At 37.6% G+C, this 26,918-nt stretch overlaps 1 protein-coding gene across 2 annotated transcripts; it reads right to left on the minus strand.

Annotated features, from left to right (window-relative positions):
* Positions 1–26,058, minus strand: sel1l.L (sSEL1L adaptor subunit of ERAD E3 ubiquitin ligase L homeolog). Of its 2 annotated transcripts, none has more exons than XM_018229260.2 (21): positions 25,815–26,058; positions 24,447–24,475; positions 23,083–23,362; positions 18,616–18,789; positions 16,212–16,317; positions 15,805–15,967; positions 14,893–14,946; positions 14,024–14,083; positions 13,820–13,901; positions 12,107–12,261; positions 10,958–11,014; positions 10,410–10,478; positions 10,142–10,219; positions 9,882–9,944; positions 8,783–8,870; positions 7,978–8,126; positions 6,600–6,765; positions 6,440–6,514; positions 3,395–3,567; positions 2,465–2,593; positions 1–858 (listed from the first exon to the last, which is right to left on the minus strand). In XM_018229260.2, exons 1-21 carry the CDS (start codon positions 25,903–25,905, stop codon positions 625–627), a joined length of 2,475 nt encoding a protein of 824 aa, XP_018084749.1. In that variant the 5' UTR covers positions 25,906–26,058; the 3' UTR covers positions 1–624.
* Positions 26,059–26,918: the final 860 nt, after the last annotated feature.

Below are 26,918 nucleotides of genomic sequence, written 5' to 3' on the forward strand. Positions count from 1 at the left end.
GAGAATGTGACAAACTGATTTACTGTAAGTGGCATTTCCTCTTCTATAACATACTGTTGCAGAAATATGCCCTAGTGCAGCTTTCTATATTCAGTAAGAGCACCAAGAACCCTCACTGCAATATTCATTAGGAATTTACCTCTGATTGGTGGGCTCTATAATAAATACAAAGAAATTAAAAATAGTGAGTGCTAACAATATCGTGGTGAGGGAGACGTCCCACAGTTTGTCTTCCCAATATCCAGCACCAGCACTTTCTATTAACAAGTCCTACTTTTGGCCCTAAAGTGGGAAAAATACCTTTCCGACCAGTTTTAGACTATGGAATCTTTTATAAATAATACTAAAGAAAACAAATTGCTGTTGTTGAATATGGATGTTTGTTTTCCATACAGCAAATAAAAAGGGAGGAAATTACCCATCAAAAAAAAAAACAGAAAAAAAGAAATAAAAATGCAGAAAACAAAATAGCTTGCTTTGTTTCTATTATCACTCAGCAGATCAAAGTGGTTGCATATGTCCTGACCCATTGTGGGATGGAGGCAGCTCTGGTCTTCTGGAAGCCTTCGGGTTTAACGGTCTTTACCCCAAGTAATGTTTTTTTTACAGAGCAAACCCATGTGTTCACTGTGGTTGCTGGACTTCCTGTTGTTGTTGGGGTTGCTCTGGCTGTGGAGGGGGTGGGTCCTGAGGTGCTGCTCTTGGAGCTGGCGTTGGGGGTCTTAAAACAACTTGAGGCTGCCGTTGTCGATATGCAATGACTGTCCCGAGCAACAGAGCGATGATGGTCATAAGGTACAAGTCCCACTCTGGTCCCAGCAACTGGTCCATATCCAACTGGAAGGCCATTTCTTTAACCTGATGCAGTGGGAAGTGAAGAGAAGCAAGAACTTATCAAAACATCAAAAAACTGTTTTGGTTTAGCATATTAGCAACTTTGAAGTGTAGAGCCTCTATCAGAATGTACATGAAATCTGTCTCATTCATGTGCTGTTCTGTTGGTAAAGTAACACAGCTTATTATCTACACGCACAGAAATAAAGATAACGTTATGCACAATCATATAATATATATATATATATATATATATATATATATATATATATATATATATATATATATATATATATATATATATATATATATATATATATATATTTTTACCAGTACAAAACTCCTTTACCCTCTGCTGTGACTGTTTTGTTAGCAGGAGTCCATCATGCAGATGAATGATCTGTAATCTAATAATGTAGCACACAAGGGCTAATCATGAAGTAACTTGAAATGTCCTGTCTGCACAGAGTTTATTTAATGATTTAAACAATAGGCAAACGGTTTAATGAAGGCAATTCCCTATTGACTGAACTAATATTCAGAAGAGAGGTATACTGAACAGTCCAATTAAATAGGTCAAAGGAGTGGCAACTTGAAAGTAGGCTAGAAAGATCAGGGGCATATTTGAAGTTCTAGAAAGCGACCATAACCTTATAAATACATAGTAAATGGTTAACACCTGTTCAGGTGGTGTAATCACCATTTAAGCTGTTTTGAGCAAAATCAACAAGATTATGTATTATTACAACTGATGATCCTTTTAAAGGAGAACTAAACCCTTGCCCCCCCTCCAAGCTCCCTTCCTGCAGCATATATCCTTTTCAGAAATCTCCCCGTTTGCTGACCTGCTATAAATCTGCAGAGTTTTGCAACGGAGGCACCATCTTCTTTCTGTCATCTGATCCACTTCTCTAGACTGGCAGCACGGTCTTGGAAGCGCATGTGCAGTCAAAGGAGAACTAAACCCCCCATTAATCAAAAATCCCCTTCTGTCCATTGGCCCCCCTCAATGCTTTCTCCCTCCTTAGTAACCCAGTGGAAAAAGTATCCCTGTCATGTACCTTGGCATAATTATGCAGAGTAGCGCAGCGGAGCTCTCCGGCGCCATCTTCTCTATCTTCGGATACTCTTCTCTTCCTTCGGCAATCTTCGGATCTTTCCTGCGCATGCGCAGTAGGCACTAATACCAGAATGGTCCCAACTACGCATGTGCGAAAAGGCTCTGTGCCAGGGCTCACTTCTGCGAGGAACCAGAACATACAGAAGATGGTGTGGGAGAGCTCCGCTGTGCTACTCTGCATGAATATGCCAAGGTACATGACAGGGACACTTTTTCCACTGAGTAACTAGGGAGGGAGAAAGCAGTGAGCAGACAGGAAACTTATGAAAAGAATACATGCTGCGAGGAGAAAAGTTGTTGGGGGGGGGGGGAACAGTTTAAATCTCCTTTAAGCCGCATAGGAAAACAATGTTAGTCATACACCAGCTCACTAGGAAAACAGCAACCAATAAGCAAAAAGGCATCAGTCGGTTACTATATTGGAGAGATACAAGCATCAGTGAACAGGCTAAAGAAACAAAACAAGGCATTTATTTGGGCCAATGATTTTTAATGCCTTTAAGTACTTACATTCACATCACGCAGAAACTGGAGTGAATAAAGCACTCCAAGTTTACACAGTGCTAGAAACACTGGCACCTGAGCATCTGGGCTGGCTTCAGCAGCCATGTCATAGAAACGTTTAGCAAGATGGATGTCCTGTAAAAAGGAAGAGCTGATGTCGTGAGGTCTGTTTTGTGAAAAACACATGAAAAGGCTACATGCTAACAATTTTGAATGCAAACATATGTACAAGTGGCCATGCAAATGCAGTCAAAATGAGCCGGTATGATGCATTTTATGCATCTAACAGTATTCCACTGCCCCAATTGTAACTGGAACACGAATCAAATACTAGAAAACAGAAATATCATTAAAATTCAATCAAACTCAGACTTATTGCAGAATTTTTGTGTGTGTTTACAATGCATCCAAAAAGCAGTAAAAACACATCTCAAATGTGCGAACCTTTCTCCTGTGTGTATGAGCGTTAAAACTGTGCCAGATACCCTCCTCTGGCCGACTGTGCATGATAATCAAACTGTCAGCATCCTAAATAAATGTGTATATTTTGTTGTATGTTACAGGTATGGGGCTTGCTATGCAGAATGCGCGGTACCTAGAGTTTTCCAGATAAGGGATCTTTCCGTAATTTGGATCTCCATACCTTATGCTTATTAAAAAAATCACCAATTAAACCCAATAGAGTTGTTTTGCCTGCAATAAGGGATCAATTACAACTCTTCTTATTACAGGTAAAAAGGAAATCATTTAAAAAAAAATAATAATTAATTATTAGATTTAAATGGAGTCTATGGGAGACAGCCTTCCTGTGTAATTTGAAGTATTCTGGATAAAAAAAAACATCCCATACCTATAAGGATTAATAAACACAGATATGTAAAAATACTGCCCTTTAGAAATGCAGAACAAGTTAAAAAATCATAATGAAATAATAACCTGCTTGATTCCCAGGCCCTTCTCATGCATATATCCCAGGTTGAACATGGCTTGGGCGCTGTGCTGCTGTTCAGAGGCCAGGCGATAATGAATAAATGCAGTCTCGTAGTCAATATCTGTTCCGTAGCCATAGAAATGATAATCGCCTAGCTTAATCCTGGCTAGGGTGTAACCTAAATGACAATTAAGTGGATATATCATGTTAAAATTGTGATTTCTATGTGCATCACTGGTAAAACACACTGGTTCTTTCTAAATGGTCCACATCTGATGTTTATCTTATGAAAGGATATTATGGATATTCGTTTTTCATGTTTTCTCTGCTTTAGCTATCCATTCTTATCACTTTATGTCAGCGTTATGAATCAAAATAATGCAGACCATGTGATGCTTAGATAAAGGCTTGACTACCTTGAAAAACTGTACAGAAGGGCAGCATGATATTTGTGAAATAAGGCAGAGGTTTAATATGGTTTCCTAAATACGTCAGTACATGGTATGCAAAAAACTAAATGCATTTTCCCTAGTCACCCATGGTCAGCATTCATCAATGGGACTTCCAACTAATAGGTAACAAAGTTCTACTTCCCTCTTCCCCCTAAGTCTTTTTTGTCCTGTCCGGGCCAATGGTGGGAGCATAGGCTTGCAGCAGAACTTTCTATCCGGGTGTTTAGGATTTCTGCGATTACAGAATCACTATGTTGAATAAATTCCTAGAAGCTCCTCCTATGAGGTTAACGATGGCTAACAAAACTACTTTTCCAGCTCATGACGTTGCTGTGTTCAAAGAATCAGTGGAAAATAAGATAGAGTTTAATCTCCAAAAATAATTTGGTGCAGCAGGACCTTTGTGTATAGCCACAGTGACATTAATGTCTATCTCTGTGGCCCTCAAAGTATGGGTGTCTGAGCAGGGTGATGCAATATCATCCAATGTAAAGAAACCTAAGTTGCTGGAAATGCTGTCCAATTGCAAGGTGGCAACTGAATTCATCACTGAACTCTTATTGGATCTGGTTCACTTCTCAGTGAGATCAATGGCTTTATCGGTAGCAGCCAGAAGGGCTATCATCAAAAAAGTTTCAGGCAATAAAGGTGTCTTTTTAAAAAAGAGCCAGCTATGATTCCAATTTTAAAACAAAGAGAGATTCTTCAGATCATTCAGAAGGCAATATAAACTGGGAAAATAATATTCTAGTCAACCTTCTTGGAGGTCTGGTCGTCAAAGATCAAGAGCCCTTTGGTCTTTCACAGCCTCCAAGGGTCTTCAGAAAAGTTCTGGTCACTCTCATTGCAGCGTTGAGAAGGCACTGCATTGTTTCATTACTTGGATGACAACGTAGTTGTGGCAAGCTCAGAAACATAAGCTGGAAATAATACTGCAAGGATTCTGGATTTTCTTCAGGCTCATGGCTAGACCAGAAACAGGGAAAAAATTATCCGCTACCAACAAGGTGACTTCAGTTTCTTGAGAACTTTCTCAAACAGATTGAAATCTAGTCAGCAGAAAAACAGAAAAATATCATCAAGCTGATTCAAGAGGCCAGTGGCCTCAGTCCAATAGTGTTTGAAGATATTGGGCACATTACCCTTAACAATGACAAAACAGTCAAGTGGACAAGAAGGGCTCAATTCAGATCCAGAGGGCCGAACCTTTGTCCTTGATGGCTTGGCGGTTGAAAGGACGCAACTAAAGAACCTTCATTTAAAAGATGACATTATAGATCTCCTTTAAAGCCCAAAGAAGACTACTTGCCTTCAGTATAATAAACTCTGGGAGAATTTGCTTCTTCTAATAATCCCTTGAGAATCCCTTGACTCTTTCTCCAAAATTGCTGGTAGCACTCCTTTTCCCAGAGTTTGAGAAAAATGTACACTTCAGAACAATGAAAGGTCAGATATCTGCAATATCTGGATTAACTGTAAGATCATGGGAAGAAGAGCCCTTATTTAAGATATTCTTTAATGCCCTGTTAAGGGTAAGACCTGTAAAGGAGTTGTCTTCGCCGTGGGAACGTCCTCTTATTTTGAAAGCTCCCAGTTCTCCGGCTTTGAGCCCTTAGAAGAAGTCTTCTTGTGGAATCTTTCACTGAAAGTAGTTCTTCTATGGCAGTTACTTCTGCATGCAGGGGAGGGGAATTAGCTGCTTTGGCAGCCTCTGAACATCCTAAAGTAGTCTTTGAGGACAAAGTTTTTATTTTAAGGTATTACTGTCCCTGTCTCTTTCGTAGCTTTTGACATTCCCATTGGTGAAAGCCGACCATGGTTGATTAAGGAATACAAGAATTTGCTTCATACTTTCCTGGTCACTTTCCATGGCAGCATTCACCATGAACTCCCTATGTGGACAGTGGTTTTTATTAGGGATGCACCAAATCCAGGATTCAGTTCGGGATTCGGCCTTTTTCAATATATCTTATGGGGGCTCCTTTACCTAGAAGAAGTATTAGAGCTCACTCAAATAGCCAATTTCAGGTCAAACAAAATAACGGACTTTAGCACAGATTCTGCACATAGAGAGACAGGATTTCTGGTGATTTTAATAGAGTGAGATCTAATACATCTTCTTTGTAAAATGAGCCCCCTTGAAAGATAGATTGGATTTAACGGTCATTCAAAACCAGACTCCCAACTCCTGCATGAAGAGAGGCAGATACTGAGAGGGGGATAGTGTAGAGTAACTTGAATATTTCAGAAACTGTTCAGAATTTTTAGAAAATTTCTCATTTCAGAATGATGAAGCTTATTACATTTTCGTGATAGTTTTCCTTTAAAGAAAGATAATAAGCTCTGTATAAAAAGATCCCTTTTTCCTTAAGAAACACTCCATTATACAGGTGTATATTGCTGCCTAAACAAACCTCATTATCTACAGTGGTTCAACTAATGTACGTACTGAACTGCAACTGTATTGCCCTCCTCAGCTTTATAGTTATAATGTAGGATTTTACAGTATTATATTTTGAATTTAAACCATGATAACCTGCACAAAGAATAATTGTTAACCTGTCCTCATTTATATTTTATGTAGCAAAGGAGACTGACCTTGCGAGGCTGCCCGATTCCAGTGTAAAAGAGCTCTAGGAAAGGTTTCATTCTCTCCAAATATAGCTGCTTCTTCTGCAGGAAATAGGACAGTCACGGTTAGAATAGCTCTAGTCACACACAGAGCCTCTAATACAGAAAAGTATTTAGTATCTCTTACTCTGGTCTAGGATGAAAGCCGCATTGCTCTGGGCCACCTCATACCCCTGTTCGGCCAGAAGCAGGTATTGCACTGCGGCTATATTGGCATTGCCATTCTTGTAGCTGTTATAGGCAGTCATAAGTCTATCTGACCAACGCCCACGCTCACATACATTCTTAAACAACTAGATGAAGTGAAGATCAAAAAATTTTGTTAGTTAAGTGACAGGAATGTGATTTTCACCAAGAGTGTATTCATTTGTAAAGCTTGTATTCATTTCTGAATGCCCTTAAAAGATATGGTACCATGTAAACTGCAGTTACTTAGTAAGCGGGTTTGTTGTATGCACCTGTAGTGCACAGATTACAGTAATGTGCTACTGTATACACTACAGTAAATAACTGTACTCTAAATAAATTCCTGTTTGACAGTACTAATATTTGCTACAGGCTTTCATTGTTGATGCTAGCAAAATTACGGAATCACTGCAATTAGAAATGCTCATGTGACAGAGCCTATAGAGTACCAATACATCTCAAACACTCTTAGGAATAGCTTCTATCCTAGGGATGCTGTTGAATAAAATAAAATAGTAAATCGATTTTTACAATATCTTTGGTTTTGTATTGATTTTGTCATAAAGATCTTACAAATACAACACTGCAAGAAAGAAACCAGACTAGTGCTTCACAAGATATTATTATTATTATTATTAACATGTATTTATATAGCGCCAACATATTGCGTAGCACTGTAAGATAACAGTTTAACCTAAAAGAAATATAGTTTAAGACGCTGAAATTCTGTGAGAGCACCCCTTAAAGGTACAGCTAAAGCTCACATGAAATTTAGCTGCACAGTGTGTAAGACCTGCAGTCCTGTAAGCAACAAATCATTTTTAAAGGAACAGTAACACCAAAAAATTAAAGTGTTTTAAAGTAATGAGAATATCATGTAGTGGTGCCCTGCACTGGTAAAACTGATCTGTTTGCTTTAGAAACACGACTATAGTTCATATGAACAAGCTGCTGAGTAGCAATGGCGGAAATTGAAAAAAGGCTACATGGCACAGGATAATTAGTGGATAACAGATAACATTATGTTCTACAGAGCTTATCTGCTATCTGCTGTGTAACTTGAGACTTTTCTCCTTTGAATGGCTGCCACCATGGCTACACAGCAGCTTATTTACATAAACAATAGTAGTGTTTCTGAAGCAAACTCAGCAGTTTTACTAGTACAGGGCAACACTGCATTATATTTTTATTACTTTAAAGCATTTTCATTTTTTGATGTTACTGGTCCTTTAAACTATTACTTTGAAATTGCTTCAAAAGAACATGGTCAGTAGAAAACACATGCTTTGTTTAACAAAGTAGCAAAGATTTGCACCTACTTCAACAGCAGTGTGGCAAGATCTCATCACCCCTGTGCCAGTCGCATGCATCTGGGCAAGGTTGTAGAAAGCCAAAATGTGACCCCCTTGTGATGCCAGGTTAAAATATTTCAGGGCTTGTTTGTAATCTTTCTTTACACCAATGCCATCTGTAAAGCAACCAGGGCACATTTAGATTCCACTCTCACTTTCAACAATAGTTTCACCAACATGGTTTATTGCAGTTAAAAGTATTCACAACCCAGTGAGTAATTCTGAGTGATGCGTTTTATGTAATTACTTACTCTTGATGACAATATTTAATACATAATAACATAGGATTTATTACACAGCAGTGAAAAACAAAAAAATCTGCAACAGAAGTTAATATAATCATTAGATTATTTAGCTCTCATTTGCACAACAATTACCTACCAAAAAGCAAAGGAAAACATTAATCTTTTCAAAAGTTTACCAAATGTTTATGACCCATGACATAAAATGTAAAAAGTAATCCAATAAATGTCATGGGAGGGAACCAGTCTTCGAATAAACTCACTGTGACCCTGGGAACGTAATTTCAGTCCTACTTTTTGGCAGGGACTTGGGATAATAAGGAGTACAAATCTACATGAAGCTACAATAGTTTTTGTAACATGGATGGGCACCATGCTAGTTCCAATTGGGTTCTTTGGCATGGCCTGCAATGGAGCATAAAGGGATTGTCTGTTGGGCATCACTAACCTGAAAGCAGATCTGACATCTATTAAGCCATTAAAAAAATAATATATCAGATGTGGCTTACGACCATATCTCAGTCACCTACTGTAATACATTGATCCAAGCTGAAGCTGGCCATCCACCCACCCTTGTTCGGCTGCCTTCTGGAAGTATTTCAAAGCCAGTTCATAGTCCTGCAGAATCAATTAGCAAATCAAAATTATTGGGGATAATGAGAATTAAAAACACTTAAAAGGAACAGTTCAGTGTGAAAATAAAATCTGTAAATAAATAGGCTGTGCAAAAAAAAAAAACATTTCTAATATAGTTAGTTAGCCAAAAATGTAATATATAAAGACTGGAGTGACTGGATGTCTAACATAATAACCAGAACACTACTTCCTGCTTTTCAGCTCTCTAACTCTGAGTTAGTCAGCAACTTGAAGCGGGGCCACATGGTACATATCTGTTCAATGAGTTTGCAATTGATCCTCAGTATTCAGCTCAGATTCAAAAGCAACAGATATGACCCATGTGCCCCCCCTCAAGTCTCTGATTGGTTACTGCCTGGTAACCAGTCAGTGTAAACCAAGAGAGCTGAAAAGCAGGAAGTAGTGTTCTGGCTATTATGTTACAAACACAGTCACTCCAGCCTTTATACAATAAATTTTTTGCGTAACTAACTATACTAGAAATGTTTTTTTTATTTTGCACAGGCTATCTATTTAACCAGTTTTTATTTTTACACTGAACAATTCCTTTAAAGGGATACTGTCATGGGAAAAAAACATTTTTTCAAAATGAATCAGTTATTATGCACTGAAATCCATTTCTCAAAAGAAACAGATTTTTTTATATTGAATTTTGATATCTGACATGGGGCTAGACATGTTGTCAATTTCCCAGCTGCCCCAAGTCATGTGAAATGGATTTCAGTGCAGAATTCTGCTGGAGTAGCACTATTAACTGATGCCTTTTGAAAAAAACATGTTTTCCGATGACAGTATCCCTTTAAATGTCATTTGACATGAGAAAAAAACTACTGAACCCTGTACAATTTGTGTGCTGACTCCAATTATCTTGCAGAATTCAAATATGTATATAATTAGAACAAAAAAATGAAGTAGAAAGAAAGAGACATATGAAATTCTAATTATAAGCAAGAACCATACACAAATAACAAATTTAATTTTTTCTTTACTTACAACAGGAACTCCTCGTCCATATAGATAAGCCATGCCAAGTCCACTCTGGCCAACAGGGTTTCCCTAAAGTAAAAGTATATTTGGTCATGGTACTTTTCAGCTTTACTGTACTGTACTGTACTAACATACCGCACTCAAAATGCAAGTATATACCCCATATAACTGATGGCACTCAATCACACAATTTAAACAATATTCTTAAATCAGCAAATTTGCTAATGCTAATTCTACTGAAAAGGATATCCAAGGTGTGAACCCACCATGTCTGCTGCTTTCCTGAAATACTGAAGTGCAGTTTCATTACTCTGAGTCACCGAATCACTTCCTTCAGAATACATCTGAGCTCAAAAGAGAGGCAAAATAAATACGGTTATATAAGCTCAACAGTTTGCTTACCCAACATAAAAATAAAGTTCAGAAAATAAGAAAGCCAGTTAATATGTATTAATAAAAAATTAATACTTTTCTATTTAGTTTTATTTTAGTGCATCTAGCCAATATAGTATGCTACTTTTTCAATTTCCATACCTTTCCTAGAAAAGCCATTGCATGGGAGTTTCCTGCATTTGCTGCTTGATTAAAATACTCAAAAGCCCTCTGAAAAGAAATAAAATGGAACATAATGGAGAACAAGTAAATTGCTGCAATGCTTCAAAATATGTCAGGCTGACTTAAGAGAGCATCAAAAATATCAAAACTTGACTAAGACAAAATTAACCAGTGCATTGACAGAATAACACTAGAGCTTCTCTAAAAAAATATATTGTATAAAAGGGGTTAAAATATATAATAATAAAAAATTTCAATAGACGGGAAACATCTCATTAATACAACCTCACCCAACAGTTATTCCAGAGTACTACATTTCTTTAACACAAACCGCTATAATAAATGTTTCTCTATGATCATGCCAGATGACATTAGGTGTGGCATACATCAATAAGAAAACCAAGTTGTAGACTGTACAGACTGGCAGTAAGGTACTTGACAGTCAATGCTGTAAATGTTTCAATCTACATAAGACAAATGCTTAGACACCTAAGATTTGTGTTGATATTTCTCTTTTTAAAATATACCTGATGATTTTGTTCCACACCACGCCCTCCATGCAGATGAAGCTGTCCCAGACCAACCTAAAAATCAGTAAGAATAGAAAAATTTTGTTTTCCAGATGATAACATAAGGAAAGAATCACAAATTAGGTAACAGAAGCTAACTATGGTTATCCATATTAAATGACCGATATTATTTATGATACACAAATCTTGCACACATCTTACACACATAAATATATATGTAAGCACAACATATAAATCATGCTTTTGGTGTTATGGCAGAAGACATACGAGTGGAGGTCACAACAAAGCAGAATGAGAATAGAAGTGAGAAGATTCTAAGCCACATGTGTGCGAATTCCCTAAAGACACTTTAGACCCTTTAAGCAGTTGGGGAACATTTTGCACATTAAGATATCTACTGAAGCTCTGATTCCTTAACTTTGGGTACCCAGATGTTGCTAAACTAGAATTCCCAGCATAGCTCAACATATACCAAGACTAATGCATAGTAGGAGTTCAGTAACATCTAGAAACAGTATAATAAATTGATGCAGAACTAGCCGATAACCATATATAGTTACATAGTTAAAGTCTACACAGACACACACGAAAGCACACAGACACGAAATCAAACAAACACACAAAAGCACGCACACACAAACACGAAAGCACAAACTCACTAAATATCTACTTCAAGGTAAGGCTGAGGTTGCACAGAGTGTTTGCTCTCAGCCTGCATTGTTTTCTGCAGGCTGTAAGAAGCGGATCCACTGCCTTCCCCAGCTCCATTTATCTGCACTAAAAACTACAGTTTCGACTTGAGGGCAGGTACACAGAATGGAAATCAGTCGAAAGCACCTGCTTTTGCATATTCGCCCAGACTTCTACTCTCTATACCTGCAATCAAGCTGTACTTTTCAGTCTAAACAGAGCTGGGGGAGGGAGCGGATCCGCTTCCCTGAGCCTGCCTGCAGAAAAAATGCAGACTGAGAGCAGCAGAACCAACACTCCTTGTGCCCTTAGTCTAAAGGAAGGACTATTATATATTCAAATCTATTAGAGCTACATTATTATAGTTGGAGCAAAAGCATCCAAATTCAAGAGCTTGTTTAAAGGATCAGTTGTTAATCCATTTAAACATATGACAGTTATAAGTGTCTTACAAACCTGAGCCTGGACATCTCCTTTCTCAGCCAGAAACTGGTAATACTGGATCAAATCTTCCTCAAGCATTCCACTAGCCATGCCTGGATTTTCCACTTCATCTGCCAGCCGAATCCTTTGTACAACAGTGCCACCTGTCAGTGAGATGTCACTAGCAACTGAGAAGAAAGAAAACAGAAAATTAAGAGGAGCAAATGTTTAATCCTGCAAATTCAGTTTTCAGTGAAATATTATATAACAAACATTATACAGAGAATGGGCATAATGTGCCTTTTTGCACCACTATTTGTAACTTCCGACAACCACTATCAATATTTAAAGGTTTAAAGTGATAACGACACTAAAAAATGAATTTTAGCATATGAATGTACATTAAATGTTACCTATAGGTCATGTTGATCATTTTTTGCGGAGAGGTTTGTTTTTGTATATAATTGTTAGTTGAAGTTCCTAAGCCTGGCTCTCTGACACTCTGACTTTGCCAACCTGACTGTCCCATCTCAGCCTGTTAGCTCATATATCATCAAAGAAGCTTGGCTACATGGTTTGTGGTGATACAGCAGTGACACTCTTTGAAATAAGACTCTTTAAAAAACTCCTTGCACAGACTAAGGATACATATAATATGAAGTATAGTATGAATACAGAAACACACCGATCTTTGCTGCCAAGAAAAGCAACTTAAAAGGAAATAAAATTCAAAGTTGATACTAGAGCAAACCAGGGAGAGTCTTTGTTACCTACATTGCCTTTAAATACAAATAAGAAAAATACATATTTCATGCTTATAACCACTTGTGTTGATAATCAACTTCAACTGCAGCAACAAGTACCTATGTAATGTCTTACTAGCACTAAAAGAGACCTGTCCAAAAACTTTATATTTAATATGTGGATTAACAACATACTAACACAGAGTAATGGACCTCACCCTACCTAAAATAATGTTTATGGTGCCAGCTGATTAAAAGACCTTTGGATTCTCTGCTGTCAAGAGCATTCCAGCTGGAGCATGCTTAGTTAAAGCTCTGTGTCTGACAGAAGAGGATCTGAAGTGGCAAAGGATAGGCTGTTGGAGGGAGGGTTTAATACTCCTTTAAACGAGTGAAAGACAGAGATATCAATGAAGAGCTGCATTATTTTTAGATTTTGTAAATTCAGGTTTTGGTAGTATTGGACATTTGGTGGTTCCACAATGTTGGCAAAGAAATGCATACGGACTAAATTGTATGCTTTTCAGAACAAGGCAGCTCATTTATATATAATGGGAATATTTGCCCCTGGGCAGTAACCCATAGCAACCAATCAGTGATTAGATTTTTTTCAGTCAGCTGCAGACAGAACAATGGAATCAAACATCTGATGGGTTGACAAGGGTTACTGCCCAGGTGCAAATTTGCCCAGTGTTTATAAATTACCCCCAATGTGTAAACTTTTAATCCTTTCTGAAACTACTGCCCTTGAAAAACTATGGCACAAATAGTAGTGTCCCTATATATGTCTATATCATTTTTTTTTTTAAACCAAGTTCACATTTTTGATTATTAGGCAAGAATAGTAGTATATAAGAATATTATGTGTATATAAGAAAAGCCTTTTTCTGTCCAGCACTGATTTAGCCCAAGACTAGTTAATTATACCATAATGATTTACAAGTAAGCCTTGCTGCTTTCCTTCAGTTACACACACCAATTATATGAATTATAAAAAAATTACCATGGTTTGCTACAAGACGATAATGTGTGAGAGCGGATTCACAGCTCTGCAGCACTCCAATCCCAGCCCAGTATCGATAGCCCTACAAGGAAAAAAACAAAAATACATTACACTATGTTGAACTCATTTCAGAATTTCAGGCAAACCAAACTATTATTATTATTATTATTATTATGGAAAGAATGATGAAGATGGCTGACTTACCAAAATCATATGAGCAATGAGGTTACCCCCTAGTGCACCAAATGTGTAATACACAAGAGCCTGTGGTTTAAAAAACAAAAAGTCAATTAAACAATTAAAGGGGTTGTTCACCTTCTAAACACTTTTACAGTTGAGTTGTTTGCAAATTGTTCTCCAGAAATAATGACTTTGTTCAATTGCTTTCCATTTTTTTATATTTTACTTTATCCAAAATCTAAGATTATAGTTTAATGTCCCTGTCACGAGTTTCAATCTGGCAACTCAGTAGTAATATGCGGGCCGGCCCGATAACTGCATCAAGCTCTTCTTCCTACTCTCCCCGCCTGCCACCTTGCACTTCCGGTGTGAAGTCATCAGTGCCTTTTGTGAAGTCATCGGTGTGGCGGGTCTATAAAAGGAACCCGGAAGTCGGATGCAGGCAGGCGCGGGTGGAGGGCGGGTCTGGGTTTGACCCGACCCACACATCACTACAGCTCAGTAATTCAGGGGCAGATTCTGAACTGTTACAATTTTGCAACATTTAGTTGATACATTTCTCAGGAGCATTAGCAACCATTGTATCAATTCTAACAGCTGCCTTCAATGAAAATTAAGAGATTCCCCTCAGCAGGGACAAAGATAAGAAATGTATCAACTAAATGTGTCAATTTAAAACAGTTTACATAATTGGTGACCCCCCCCAGCTGCTTTAGAAAGGTGAAAATATAGCCTTACACTTCAATGTAAATCTACATTGTGTGAACGGTCACATAGAAAATAGAGATTGGAAAAAGTATTTATTTCTGTTGAACTATCTGAAACCAACTGAACTGAAAAAACAACTCCTTTAAGAACAAGACATAATATTTTGGTATATGAGTATAAGTTACCTTTGCTTGACTGGAATTTAGACCCAGACCCGATGCATATAAAAAACCAAGAGCCTGAAATTTTAAAACCAGACATAACAATAAGTATCAAAAGGGCAAAAAAAATTGGAACCATTACTACATCAGGTATTATCACACTAACAGAGGGAAGATTTTACAATGCATATTAAATATACCTTTGTAGACTGCACTGTAGGATAAAACAATCATACAGCAGTAATTCACAATCAGCTAAAAGTGTTATTATGTTGTAGCAAACAGTGATTGTCACATGTTCACTACAACCAGGAGTTAAGCAAATGCTGTTTTCAATAGCAACTGTTTTTACAAATAACTTTAAAAGCAATGAACATGTTTAATGAATGTATATTGGGATGTTGCTTAGAATTAAGTTTTCTTTAATTAGGCAAATTTTTATTTTGGGGTTGACATCAGTAACGTAAATACTTCCCAGGCCCGCTCACACCCTGCTATCTGCAAAGGCTAAAACCACATCTTCTTTTATTGTTTTTAATACCTTTGGTCACACTCTAGTTTCTCTAATCTCTTGGCTTTTCTGACACTGCTTGGTCAGGTTGTATCCCTACTTTTCATCATATCTATCGTCAATTTATATAAGACCAGCAAGTCACTCAGCGCTTTACATTAATTTATAACAGGAGTCTTTCAGGCTATTATTACTGCCTGCTGGTTAAGTTGCTTGTTTAATGTCTCTAAAGGTGGCCATTGACATAACAATTACGATCTTTCCTGCAACCATTGGTCACAGGAAAGATTGTTTGTTTCCATTAAAGACATTTAGAGCTGAATCGTCAGATATTCAGGTAGAAACAATAAAATTCTACCTGTATTTGACAATTCAGCAATAAACCCTGGTTCATCACATTCTTAGATCAGTAGCTCATTGCTTACCATCTGACCACGAGGTGACCCTTGTTCTGACAGTTTCTCTAGAAACTCTTTAGCAGAAGTAATATTTTGTTTTATAGGATCCCCAAAGAGCAGTGCATAGGCCACCATCTCCATTGCCTTGATGTGGTCCATGTCAGATGCTTTCATAAAATACTGGAAGGCTCTAAAGAGAAAAGGTTTTATTTACAAAGGATAACGGGAAAAAAAAACAGCGATCATGCAACACTTGAATCTCTGTACAGGTTCAAACTAGAAGCCAATTCTGTTCAACAGCTAACCATAGTTAAATATTTGTTTTAGATGAATAAATATACCTAAACCATCCTTGTGTAGAATGCAGACATCTTACATAATGCCTAAAAATCACAGGATACCTAGATTTTGCATTTACATATGTGGCAACTTACTCCTTCTTCTGTGACCTTTTGCTGCTCTCGTTAAGCATCTTCATGCCCAGTTGGTAAAGGTCCTCTGCTTCCTGCATCTGATGTCTCTTATTGGACTGCTCTGCAGCTTAACAGAGGAGAGAACTATTGTTAGGACATGGACTTTATAAATAAATGCCAAACTACATGTCAGATCAATGCTAAGCAAAATGTGATCTAGCTAGGAAGAAAGGATTGCAAGCTTGGCATCTCCGTTTCAGAAGGCATTTAATCAGTAAATGAGCAACATTTATGTATGTTTAAGCAGAAGCTTTTTCTATTGTCATGTAAACATTTAAGGATCCTGAATTAAATACCTGTCTGTCTCTATGTAACCCACAAAATACTCCAGATTTCACAGTACTCGCATGTCAGGAACAGAACCCTTCTCATTATGCACTTATTATACCTTAACAATACCCATTCAACTAAGCACAAAGATGACTAGGCTTGCAATATCTGTATGAACAACTGTGCCAGATGTAGGCAGAGCCACCCAGATGAGAGTAGGTATTTGAATTTTCCTTTGTCAGTGTACTGGTAACCCTAAAGCCATGGCACAAGGAGTAGTTTTGCAAGAGGGTAATGCAAGGCTCAGTGGGCAAAATACTCTGAATGTAATAAAGCTATTTAGCTTACTGCATGGATAGCAAAATTGTTCAGCAACTGAAAACAAACAAATTACTACTTCTTTTTACTCATCTTTCTATTCAGGTCCTCCCACATTCATATTCCAGTCTCTTATTCAAATCAATGTATGGATGCTAGAGTAATTGGACTCTAGCATCCAGTTTGCTAAAATTGCAAACTGGAGCTATAACTAATACACGTAATAAAAAAATGAAAACCAATTGCAAACTGTCTCAGAATTTCACTCTCTACATCATACTTTAAAAATTCTGACAGAAACAGTAACTCGCTACAGCTAATTCTAAATTAACTTTGTTAGGGCAGAACCATATTGGCTCCTCTTAAAGTAATTCTATTATCCACACATTTCACATTTGTGCAATGTTCATTCATGCACTATTAATTTGTGCTGGACTGTTTTCTGTTACTAAACCCAACCATATTGCTATGGTCTCTTTGCAAAGGTTTTTTTTATCTTCCTGACAAATAAACCTGCTAAAATGGGGCAATAAACATCTATATTTAATGTGAATTAAATAAACAGGGCTTATAAGCAATTTGTGCCTCTTTTATGCACTTTGCACCTTGCTAAAAGCTATGAATATCATGTCAGTTTGAAGCCCAAATAGCCAACCTGTCTAGGTTCACCTACAAAGCTGACACATCTGCTATGGACTGTAGCGCTGCATAGCTGTGCCCACTGAACACAGATGCATTGATACTGAGTAATTAATAAGAATATTAAAATACACTCAAATATAAAACACTGTGTTACTATTGCTAAAGATATACACAAAGCCAAGCAAAGTCTAGAATAACCTCTATCTTCCACTGAATGAAAGGTCTTTCAACAAGAATAAGAAGCCCTCCTCTGCTGCAACAACTGCCCAAATTTCTTTGCACACTTTCTCTTACCGTATCTGCCCTGTAAAAATTTGAGATGCTTCAATGTTTTTCCATCCACACTGATTAAGTTACAGACGTTTAGTAAATATCTGTGTTTGTCTAGCTGTTTGAGCTTGTATTTACAGGATTAAGATTTCCTCAATGCCACAGGATGATTCTATTTTTAAATACGGGACAGTCATATTTTAAAATATATAATTTTACTGCTAAATTCTTCTTTTAACACTTTAAAACTGAAACCACCAAATTTCCTTAGAACCCTTTCATAATAAGGATGATCTCATAATTTAAGTTGTATATTTACTTCCTAGAAAGAGAACTCTTCTCAGAACATGAGGGATCATTTATTGCAAAAGCACAGTTGCAGGGATGCTATATTTGGATCAGCATGTGCTACTTGCAGTTCTTTATAGTTGAGCTTAGCACCACTGGTCCTTCTCACCTACTGTTCTGAATTTCACGCAGTTGTGCAGGGGAACCCTAAAGCTACCAGATGTAAGCTCCAGTGCTCCCTCAGTGGAAATAGAATAGGGTGCACTCATCTCTCCAGCTAAAATCCAGACATGATGCCAACAGGAATTTTCAGCATAACTGCATCCAACTTGGTTGCAAGTGCATCTGCTGCAAATGTGTCAGACACAACTTGCCCTGCTGAAGATGGCATTATGGGAAAAATTCTGCATTGTGGGTAAAAATATGGCGATTATGTACAAAACTGCACTTTTCACACTACGATAGGGTAAGTAAATGACCCTTATGAAGCAGTACTTCATCTTACAGATATAAAAACGTGCGCATATTTGCAACATACTAAAAAAAATATTATTGTGCTAGTACATGTAGGACTCACTTTCACAGAATCCCCACTTCAAGTCACTCTTGTAGTCATAAGTGGTTGCACACCAAAGTCTGCCATCTTCCCGCCCATCCGTCGTGCACTCTGTGTATTCTTTATCTAGAAACAAGAATGGAAAACGACATGCTTCTCCCTCAGCAGTGCCGCCCAAGACTAGGATTTGGGGATCTACAATATTACAAACAAAGACAAAAAGCCTAAATTAACGAGTTGCAGCTGCTAGTATATCAACCATGACAGAGACATTTTAAGATAGAGCAATATTTCCAACATTAATATAAATTAATATTTTAGAAAAGGATAAGTTAAAAATACTTGACTATCATTTCAGTTGAGGGAAAGTTGCGGATTTTAAGTTCATTTTAACAATAAAGTTTAATTAAAGGATGAAAAAAAACTTTGATTCAGTATGAAATTACGACTTAAATGTTCTGATAGGACTCCAGCATCTTCATGCCACTACAGATGGCTAGGGAAAAATGATGTTGTATGTGCCTTGCATGAGGCTTTTGATTTTTCAAGTGTTACAGTCAACCCCAAAATAAACATTTGCCCAATTAAAAAAAAAAAAAATTCTAAGCAATACATTCATTACAACCTTTATATGGTTTTTAAGTTACTTGTATATGTATTGCTATTGAAAGCAGTGTTTGTCTGTCCCTGTCTAGTCTCTGCCCTGATGTCGAAGACTTAATACAATGTAAGACAAGGCAGCTGATTAACAGACCTAACTTTGCTGTGGAACCAAGACATTTTACAAATAACAAGCACTGAAAATGTTTAATATATATTGAAAACTTGCTTAGAATTATGTTTTCTTTTAATAGGCAAATTTTTATTTTGGGGCTGACTTGCCCTTTAAGTTTTGAACAATCCCTGTCAGCAAACAGCCCTGCAAGTCACCACCCAAATAACAGTATAGTGGTATACATTGGCAATAATGCCACTAAGAATATCAGTTAATTTTTATAGTGCAGATTTAACACAATATAATATATTTTCCATGTGCATGCAAGCTATAGATTGAACTAGAAAGTCTTAAAAGGGAAGAAATCACTGCAGGATCTCTCCTTAAAAATACATGAAGTTAATAAAATAAAGACTTTGTCATACTGAGCAACTTTGAATTTAATCTTGCAGCCCTTTTACATATACAAAAAGTGTCCAGGTTTCAGTTCAGTTTTCTAAAGAAACTACTGGCTATAAGCCAAGGAGTGTTTACATGAAACACTGACGTGGGCCAATCAGTTGGAAAGGAAAAAGACAACTCCTCCAGCACCTGATGGGTCTAGAAAAAAACTGCAAGAGGCCAGGTGGCTGTAGACAGGTTTTACATGACAGCATGTTGCATCAGCCTATTGCCTAGCACACACACACACATTATGTATTATAGATCTAACCAAGGAAACTAGAGGATATCCCAGCAGTATCATCTATTTTGCTACTTGTCAAAACTTTTAACAAACGGACACAGGTGTCAATTCCTCAGAATGTTTGGGAGTGCTCTGGAGTGAAAGTGTAGCAACGACAAGCGTTTATCACCTGTCTGAATGCTTGCACCCTAAAAAAAATTGTATGTGTAATGGAAGGATTCAGACATTTACTTTCCATGCCAGAAAATAAATTAAAAGATGTCCTAAGAACAATATATGGCTTAAAGGGGATTTAAAGGTAAAAAAAAATCCCATTTTTACTTTCTTTAATGAAAAATAAATCTATCTCCAATATACTTTAATTAAAAAATGTGTACTTGACTGTATGCAGTGAAATTCCCTTAATTTTACTTGCTCTGCCAGCTGCAGAAAAAACTTCAGACAGTCCCTAACTGTTCTGCCAGGAAAAAATCATACTTTCAAATGGCGGCGCTCCCCACCTTACTTCCCTGACCTCGAGCAGCTTTGTTTGTTTCCATATATACATATATTTGTTTCCACTGTAGAGATGTGTATCCGTAGACTCAGTGCAGTCTGCATATTCTGATTATTAATCAGTCTTGCTGCATCAGCTTCTATGGCAGATATTTATTGACTTGTGACGTTTTGATAATTTATGTCGATAAATTACATATTTACTAAAGCACAGACCACACTGAGCATGTGTGCATGGTCTTGCAAAGATGTTTAACAAAGTTACAAGATGACACCCCCCTGCGGCCAACTTTGAAAACATAAATCATTGGTTTAATTAGGCTTCTGGTGCAGTAAGTTCATGTTCACGTTTAGTATACAAAATACAGCATTTCTAGCATTATTCTGTTTTAGACTTTAGAGGGGTGGTTCACCTTTAAGTTAACTTTTAGTATGTTATATAATGAATAATTCTAAGCAACTTTTCAATTGGTCTTCATTATTTATGCTTTATAGTTTTTAAATTATTTGCCTTCTTTTTCCTGACTCTTTCCAGCTTTCAAATAGGAGTCACTAACCCCATCTAAAAAAAAAAATGCTCTGTAAGGCTACAAATGTATTTTTAATGCTACTTTGTATTAGTCGTCTTTATATTCAGACCTCTCCTATTCATATTCCAGTCTCTTATTCAAATCAATACATGGCTGCTAGGGTGATTTGGACCCTAGCAACCAGATTGCTGAAATTGCAAACTGGAGAGGTGCTGAATAAAAAGCAAAATAACTCAAAAACTATAAATGATGAAAAAATGAAAACTAATTGCAAATTATCTCAGAATATCACACTCTACACCATACCAACAGTTAATTTAAAGGTGAACAACTCTTTTAAAGGGGTAGATCACATTTAAATGATCTTTTAGTATAATGTATTCTGACATTTTGTAATTGGTCTTTTTTAATTTTTAAAACGTTTCTAAGAAAAGGGTATTCTATAACATAGTAAAAGTTTAGGTGAAAAGCAACTACCATTTTTAAAATGAAAACAAACAAACAAACATTTACTTAATGTGGATTCAAATAAATAAATAAATACAACTTTTGCATTCAACAGTAGGGTAAATGCTAATATTTTTTCTACTGATGTGGGTTAAACAAGATACACATAACAAATATTGTCTAAAACTATTTAAAAAAAGAAAAATCATTTTATTTTTACAAAAGAGTAAAAGGACAAGTAAACCCTAATTCACAAAGGTGTGGGTATCTGCCATGACTTGTAGATACAAGACACACCAGCACAACATGGATAATTCAGCAGGATTTGACCTTGCTCGTTTATTTGCGGATGCAACGTTTCGGGGCGTGACCCCTTTCTCAAGCATCACGCCCCGAAACGTTGCATCCGCAAATAAACGAGCAAGGTCAAATCCTGCTGAATTATCCATGTTGTGCTGGTGTGTCTTGTATCTACACTGCTTTCGAGGTTGTCCAATTCCTCTAAACATCTAGCACCTGGAACTCGTGTGACTTCGGACGGCCAGGGTGTGCGAGTGTAAGTTTTTCTTTTTTGTATCTGCCATGACTTCCCATTCCTAGTGTATATTTAAACTGCACATGTGTAAGTCTGCACTAGTATCCCTAGGAAGTCAATGCAAGATGGCAGAATGATGCTATAGAAAGATCCCTGGACCAAGGCATCTTCTGAAGAGGGGCGCTAGCCCAGGGACCAATTCTATAACAATTAAATCCATTGATAAATGCCAGTAACCACAACTAGTGTTCACTTGATGTTTACCCACAGTAAACTGATCTTAGAACAATTCACAAATTAAATCTATTTCAAATCTGCCGTGTTACAACCCCTAAACCGCAGAAACTTATGGGGGGGGGGGGGGGGGGGGTGTGTGTGTGTGTGTGTGTGTGTGTGTGTGTGTGTGTGTGTATACATACAAACACACATACACACAGGTATAGGATCCCTTATCCGGAAACCCGATATCCGGAATGCTCCGAATTATGGAATGGCTGTCTCCCATAGACTCCATTTTATCCAAATAATCCAAATTTTTAAAAATGATTTCCTTTTTCTTTGTAACAATAAAACAGTAGCTTGTACTTGATCCCAACTAAGATATAATTAATCCTTATTGGAAACAAAACCAGCCTATTGGGTTTATTTAATGTTTAAATGAATTTCTAGTAGACTTAAGGCATGAAGACCCAAATTACGGAAAGATCCGTTATCCGGAAAACCCCAGGTCCCTAGCATTCTGGATAACAGGTCCCATACCTGTATATATATATTAACATAACATTGACATTTCTTTTGCAGTCTTAGCTTATTGCACCTAATGATCCCTTGATTCACACGCCATAGCCCACGCAGCATGTAGTGCTTGCGAATGACATCACTGCATGAGGGTTTTGTGGCCTTTATTATTATTATTCACTAAGGGGGTTAGGAGTTTGGTTCGGGATGAAGGCTTGAGTTTGAGCCAAAGCGCCGAATACTATTTTTTTTTACATTTTTTGCAATCAAGTCCTGCAAGAGTGGTTTGTACACCATGGATATTATACAGAGTTTAACCTCCACCCATACATGTCACACTTGCCTGGTTTTTGCAGCTCCATTGTCTGTGTGCCAGTTTGTTCCTTCTCATTTCTTTCATTTTCATCTTCAGACTGAAAATCCTCTGTTGGAATGAGCTTTACAGTAGGTAATTCAAAAGATTTTAGATTTGTTTCAGAATTCAAGTCTGGGTGCTCAGGTTTGTCCTTTTGAACTTCATTTTTATCAAATATGGCTCCATCTTTGTCCTGTGCCTCTGGGAGCATATTGCGCTCCTCCTTTAGGTCTCCACTGGGGTATGCCGATTCATGATCTTCTGATGTCTTACAGAGAATAGGAAACAAATATGGATACATTTAAGAACAGTGGCTACGTGAGTATATTTTAATTGTCTTTCCGGTGGCTATATATGCTAAGATTTGGCCTAGCTATTTGTCCGATTTTGTCCTAACTGCCATACTGTATCGGTGTGCATGAAACTTTGGTGGGGGCATCGGTTCTGACCTACTGTCAAACTGCAATAGGCCTGTCTAAGTTGAAAACATGTGGACAACCCTTCTTAGCGTGCAGATGGAACATAGATGCAGAAGGAAAAGAAGCTGCAGCTTCTCCTTATTTTCTCTTGTATTGGCTCATTTGGCCATTGACAATATGCTTAGCTGACCTGTGTAATGCCACCTTATACATTGTTATTCCATTCAGACTAGCTGGTGTACATAATACACTTTGCACAATAAAAACCTTGCAAAAAAAAAAAAGAAGCAAACTCAAACTGATTGAAAAATTACCAGATAAGCAAAAATGCATTAATTCCCAAGTACCAGACTCCATAAAGCAACCTGTGAAGAGAACAATTTCAGAAATTCTACTTATAAGTAGATTAAATTACTTGACTATTGGGCTAGAAAGTAGCAGGCACCTCTGTAGTTTTTGATAAGAATTGCAAATCCAAACCAACACCTGGCACTTCCCACATCAGTAGAAAGCAAATGGTCACACATTATACCTACAATGTCTTTTTGATTAACAGTACGCTAGAAGGTGGAGGGAAAATAATTGGTGCTGAGCATACACTCCTCCACTCAGCGATACATCAGTCTCACCACCTTATACAGCTCATTGCTCTTTTTCTACACTTTTGAAGAACATTGTTTCCCACAAGCTTGAAATGGGAAGGCTAAAAAAAAAAAGAAGGAGCACAGCTGTAGCACAGCACCGTTGCATATTCTTACCATAAGACAAACCCTGTTTTTTTTAGTGGGGTTTTGGGAGGGAAGAATATCTTATAATCTGAAAATACCGTAAGTAAAACTATTTTACATGTGTAGTATTTATGACAGCATCAATAGTTGAAAGACAAACATAAATGATATAAAATTCTGGTATCAATATCAGTGAAACACTCACCTGTGGATCATCACTACCCTTGGGAACATCTGAAAAACAGGAGCATAAAAAAAAAAAAAAAAATATGAGATTTGAAAAAGAAAATTGCTAAACTCAACACTCATCTGCTTCCCGTTCATACATTATTGTTTCCAAAAAACTCATTCCAAGCATTATTAGTCATAGAGCTTACAATTCAAGGCTGCCATCATATTCACACGCACATTATGGCTCATTTTATCAAGCACCAATTATGTTTTTATAGGCTTACATAGGCCTCATCTGGGTTGTTGAGTTTCCTGTAAGAAAACATACAAACCCCTTGCAGATATTGTCTTCATAGTGCAGATAAAGCTTCTGACACCACAACTGCAAGTGCTAACCTATGTGCCAAATCTTTCTACAAAGAACATAGAAAGGAACAAGGGAGTTGGCTGGAGGGAGAACTGACAACTGGAATATTGTTTCAATGGCACATGTAGTAAAGAGCAGCAATGCAGGGTATAGCAAAGCACAGAGAGAAACTGCTTTCATTTACAAATATACATTACAAATGTTTAATTATTTTAAAGGTTATGTAAAGGTTGTTTAAAGGCGCCTTGCACCTAAAAACCGATGGTTTTGCACAGGTCTGGACTGAGATTCAAAATAGGCCCTGGCATTTCAGCTAAACAGAGGCCCAAACAGCACCTCACCAGCCCAATAAATAGAGCCTGTCTATGGCAACTTACAGCAGCCCCTCTGGCATTTGCCAGAACCCACAGATTGCCAGTCCGGGCCCTGTTTTGCATGATGAAGTTAGCTGTAAATGTTATTACAAACTAAAACAGTATTTGTATCTCCCTTTTTTTCTGTGGGTCTGACTCTCAAAACATTGTATCGGGAGTCACCTTTTCCATACTTGGATCACAAGAAAGCTACATTGTTCAGGAGTCCGAGGCAGACGTACACATAACAGTCTGATACTGCTTTTATCAGCAGTAATATTTCTTTTTTATACCAATGCAATGAATACACATAGTGGGAAGCGGATTAGAATGCCATTATCCTGAGCTTATTCTGGACAGCGGTCTCTTATACTGGCTCATAATATAATAATATATACTATAGCTAAATAATAAATGTATTTTGAAGTGTTGGCTGCTCACTGGCCAGCCATTAATTCCCCCTGTTTCCTCTTCCGCACAGGTCTGCTCGAGACCTTAGTTCATGTTACCTAATAGTGTATGGAGGAACAAGGAGTACACACTTGCTATGTATTTACCTACCCCTGTACATTCATTCTACTACTCACACTTCTACAGATACCCGCCGTTACCCTGCACCCTCTCTACTTAATATATGTCAATAACTTAGTTTTACCAGGACCCTGGTTTTTGTCTCACTCACCAGCGGCGACCCGGTGGATCCCTGACAACACCTCCAGGAAGCCGCAGTAGCAGACGAGCAACAGCAGAAAGCGCACAGTCCTGCCCCCCATTCCTCCCGACGCCCAGACCCGTGCTATTCTGTGTGACAGTCCGAGGCTACGGCCCTAGCCCGAACATTCCCAGTCAGCCAACAGCGCACAGCTCAGCAGCCAATCGGCGATGGCTACTCGTCTACCTGGACCAGTCACAGAGCGCGATTACACGCTAGCAAATAAGAGTAGCGAACGTCAAGTTCCGTTTACGCTTTACCTTGTTATGGAAACGGCTACATGGCCCTCTCTAATTGGTCTTGCACCCGGCATTGGTTAAAAAACTACATCCCCCAGCATGCTTCTCCATTGGCCCACGCCTACTAGGCTCACGGGATTTATAGTTTCGTATTTTTTTAAGGTTTCGGAAGTCAGGTCGTTTGACTTCTCAATCTCAACACATTTTTTTTTAGACTTCTTTTAGTCAGCGGTTTCAGCAGACAGTGTAAAATAAACGTGGGGAACTTTTATAAACATCTTTATAAACAGACTCATTTTTAGCTTTCTAATGAATTCTGCCTGCTGATTTCAGTAATGGTAATTGTGTAAAATCAGGAATATACATAACTTTATAAATATCACATTTATTTTACACAGCTTTTTATAGTTTTTTTGTGAAGCTTTTTACATACCTTTTAAAATACCCATTACAGTACTGATGAAGATGGGCTGCTTTTTAGAAATTTTCCTTTTCTGGAAAAAAATACCAGCTGCCTATATTTCTGTGTTAATTCCCTATCAATAAAATAAGCATTAGGTACTACTGGTCAGGTTGAGATCAAGTGGTATCCCCACTGTATTTGTGCCTACTCTTAATATTATTATTCACATCTAATATTGCCAGTAAAATCTTTATTTTTGCCTGCGAGATTTGCACAGTGTGAAATACGAACCATATGTAGGGTTGCCACCTGCCCGGTATTTTACCGGCCTGGCTGATAAAAATTAAGCTTGATCCCAATGTTATTAATTGGCAAAATGCATAAAAATATAGGAAGGGCGGTATTGTTTTCAAGAAAAGGTGGCAACCCTAA

This window comes from Xenopus laevis, chromosome 8L, assembly GCF_017654675.1.
Source record: "Xenopus laevis strain J_2021 chromosome 8L, Xenopus_laevis_v10.1, whole genome shotgun sequence".
Lineage (NCBI taxonomy): Eukaryota > Metazoa > Chordata > Amphibia > Anura > Pipidae > Xenopus > Xenopus laevis.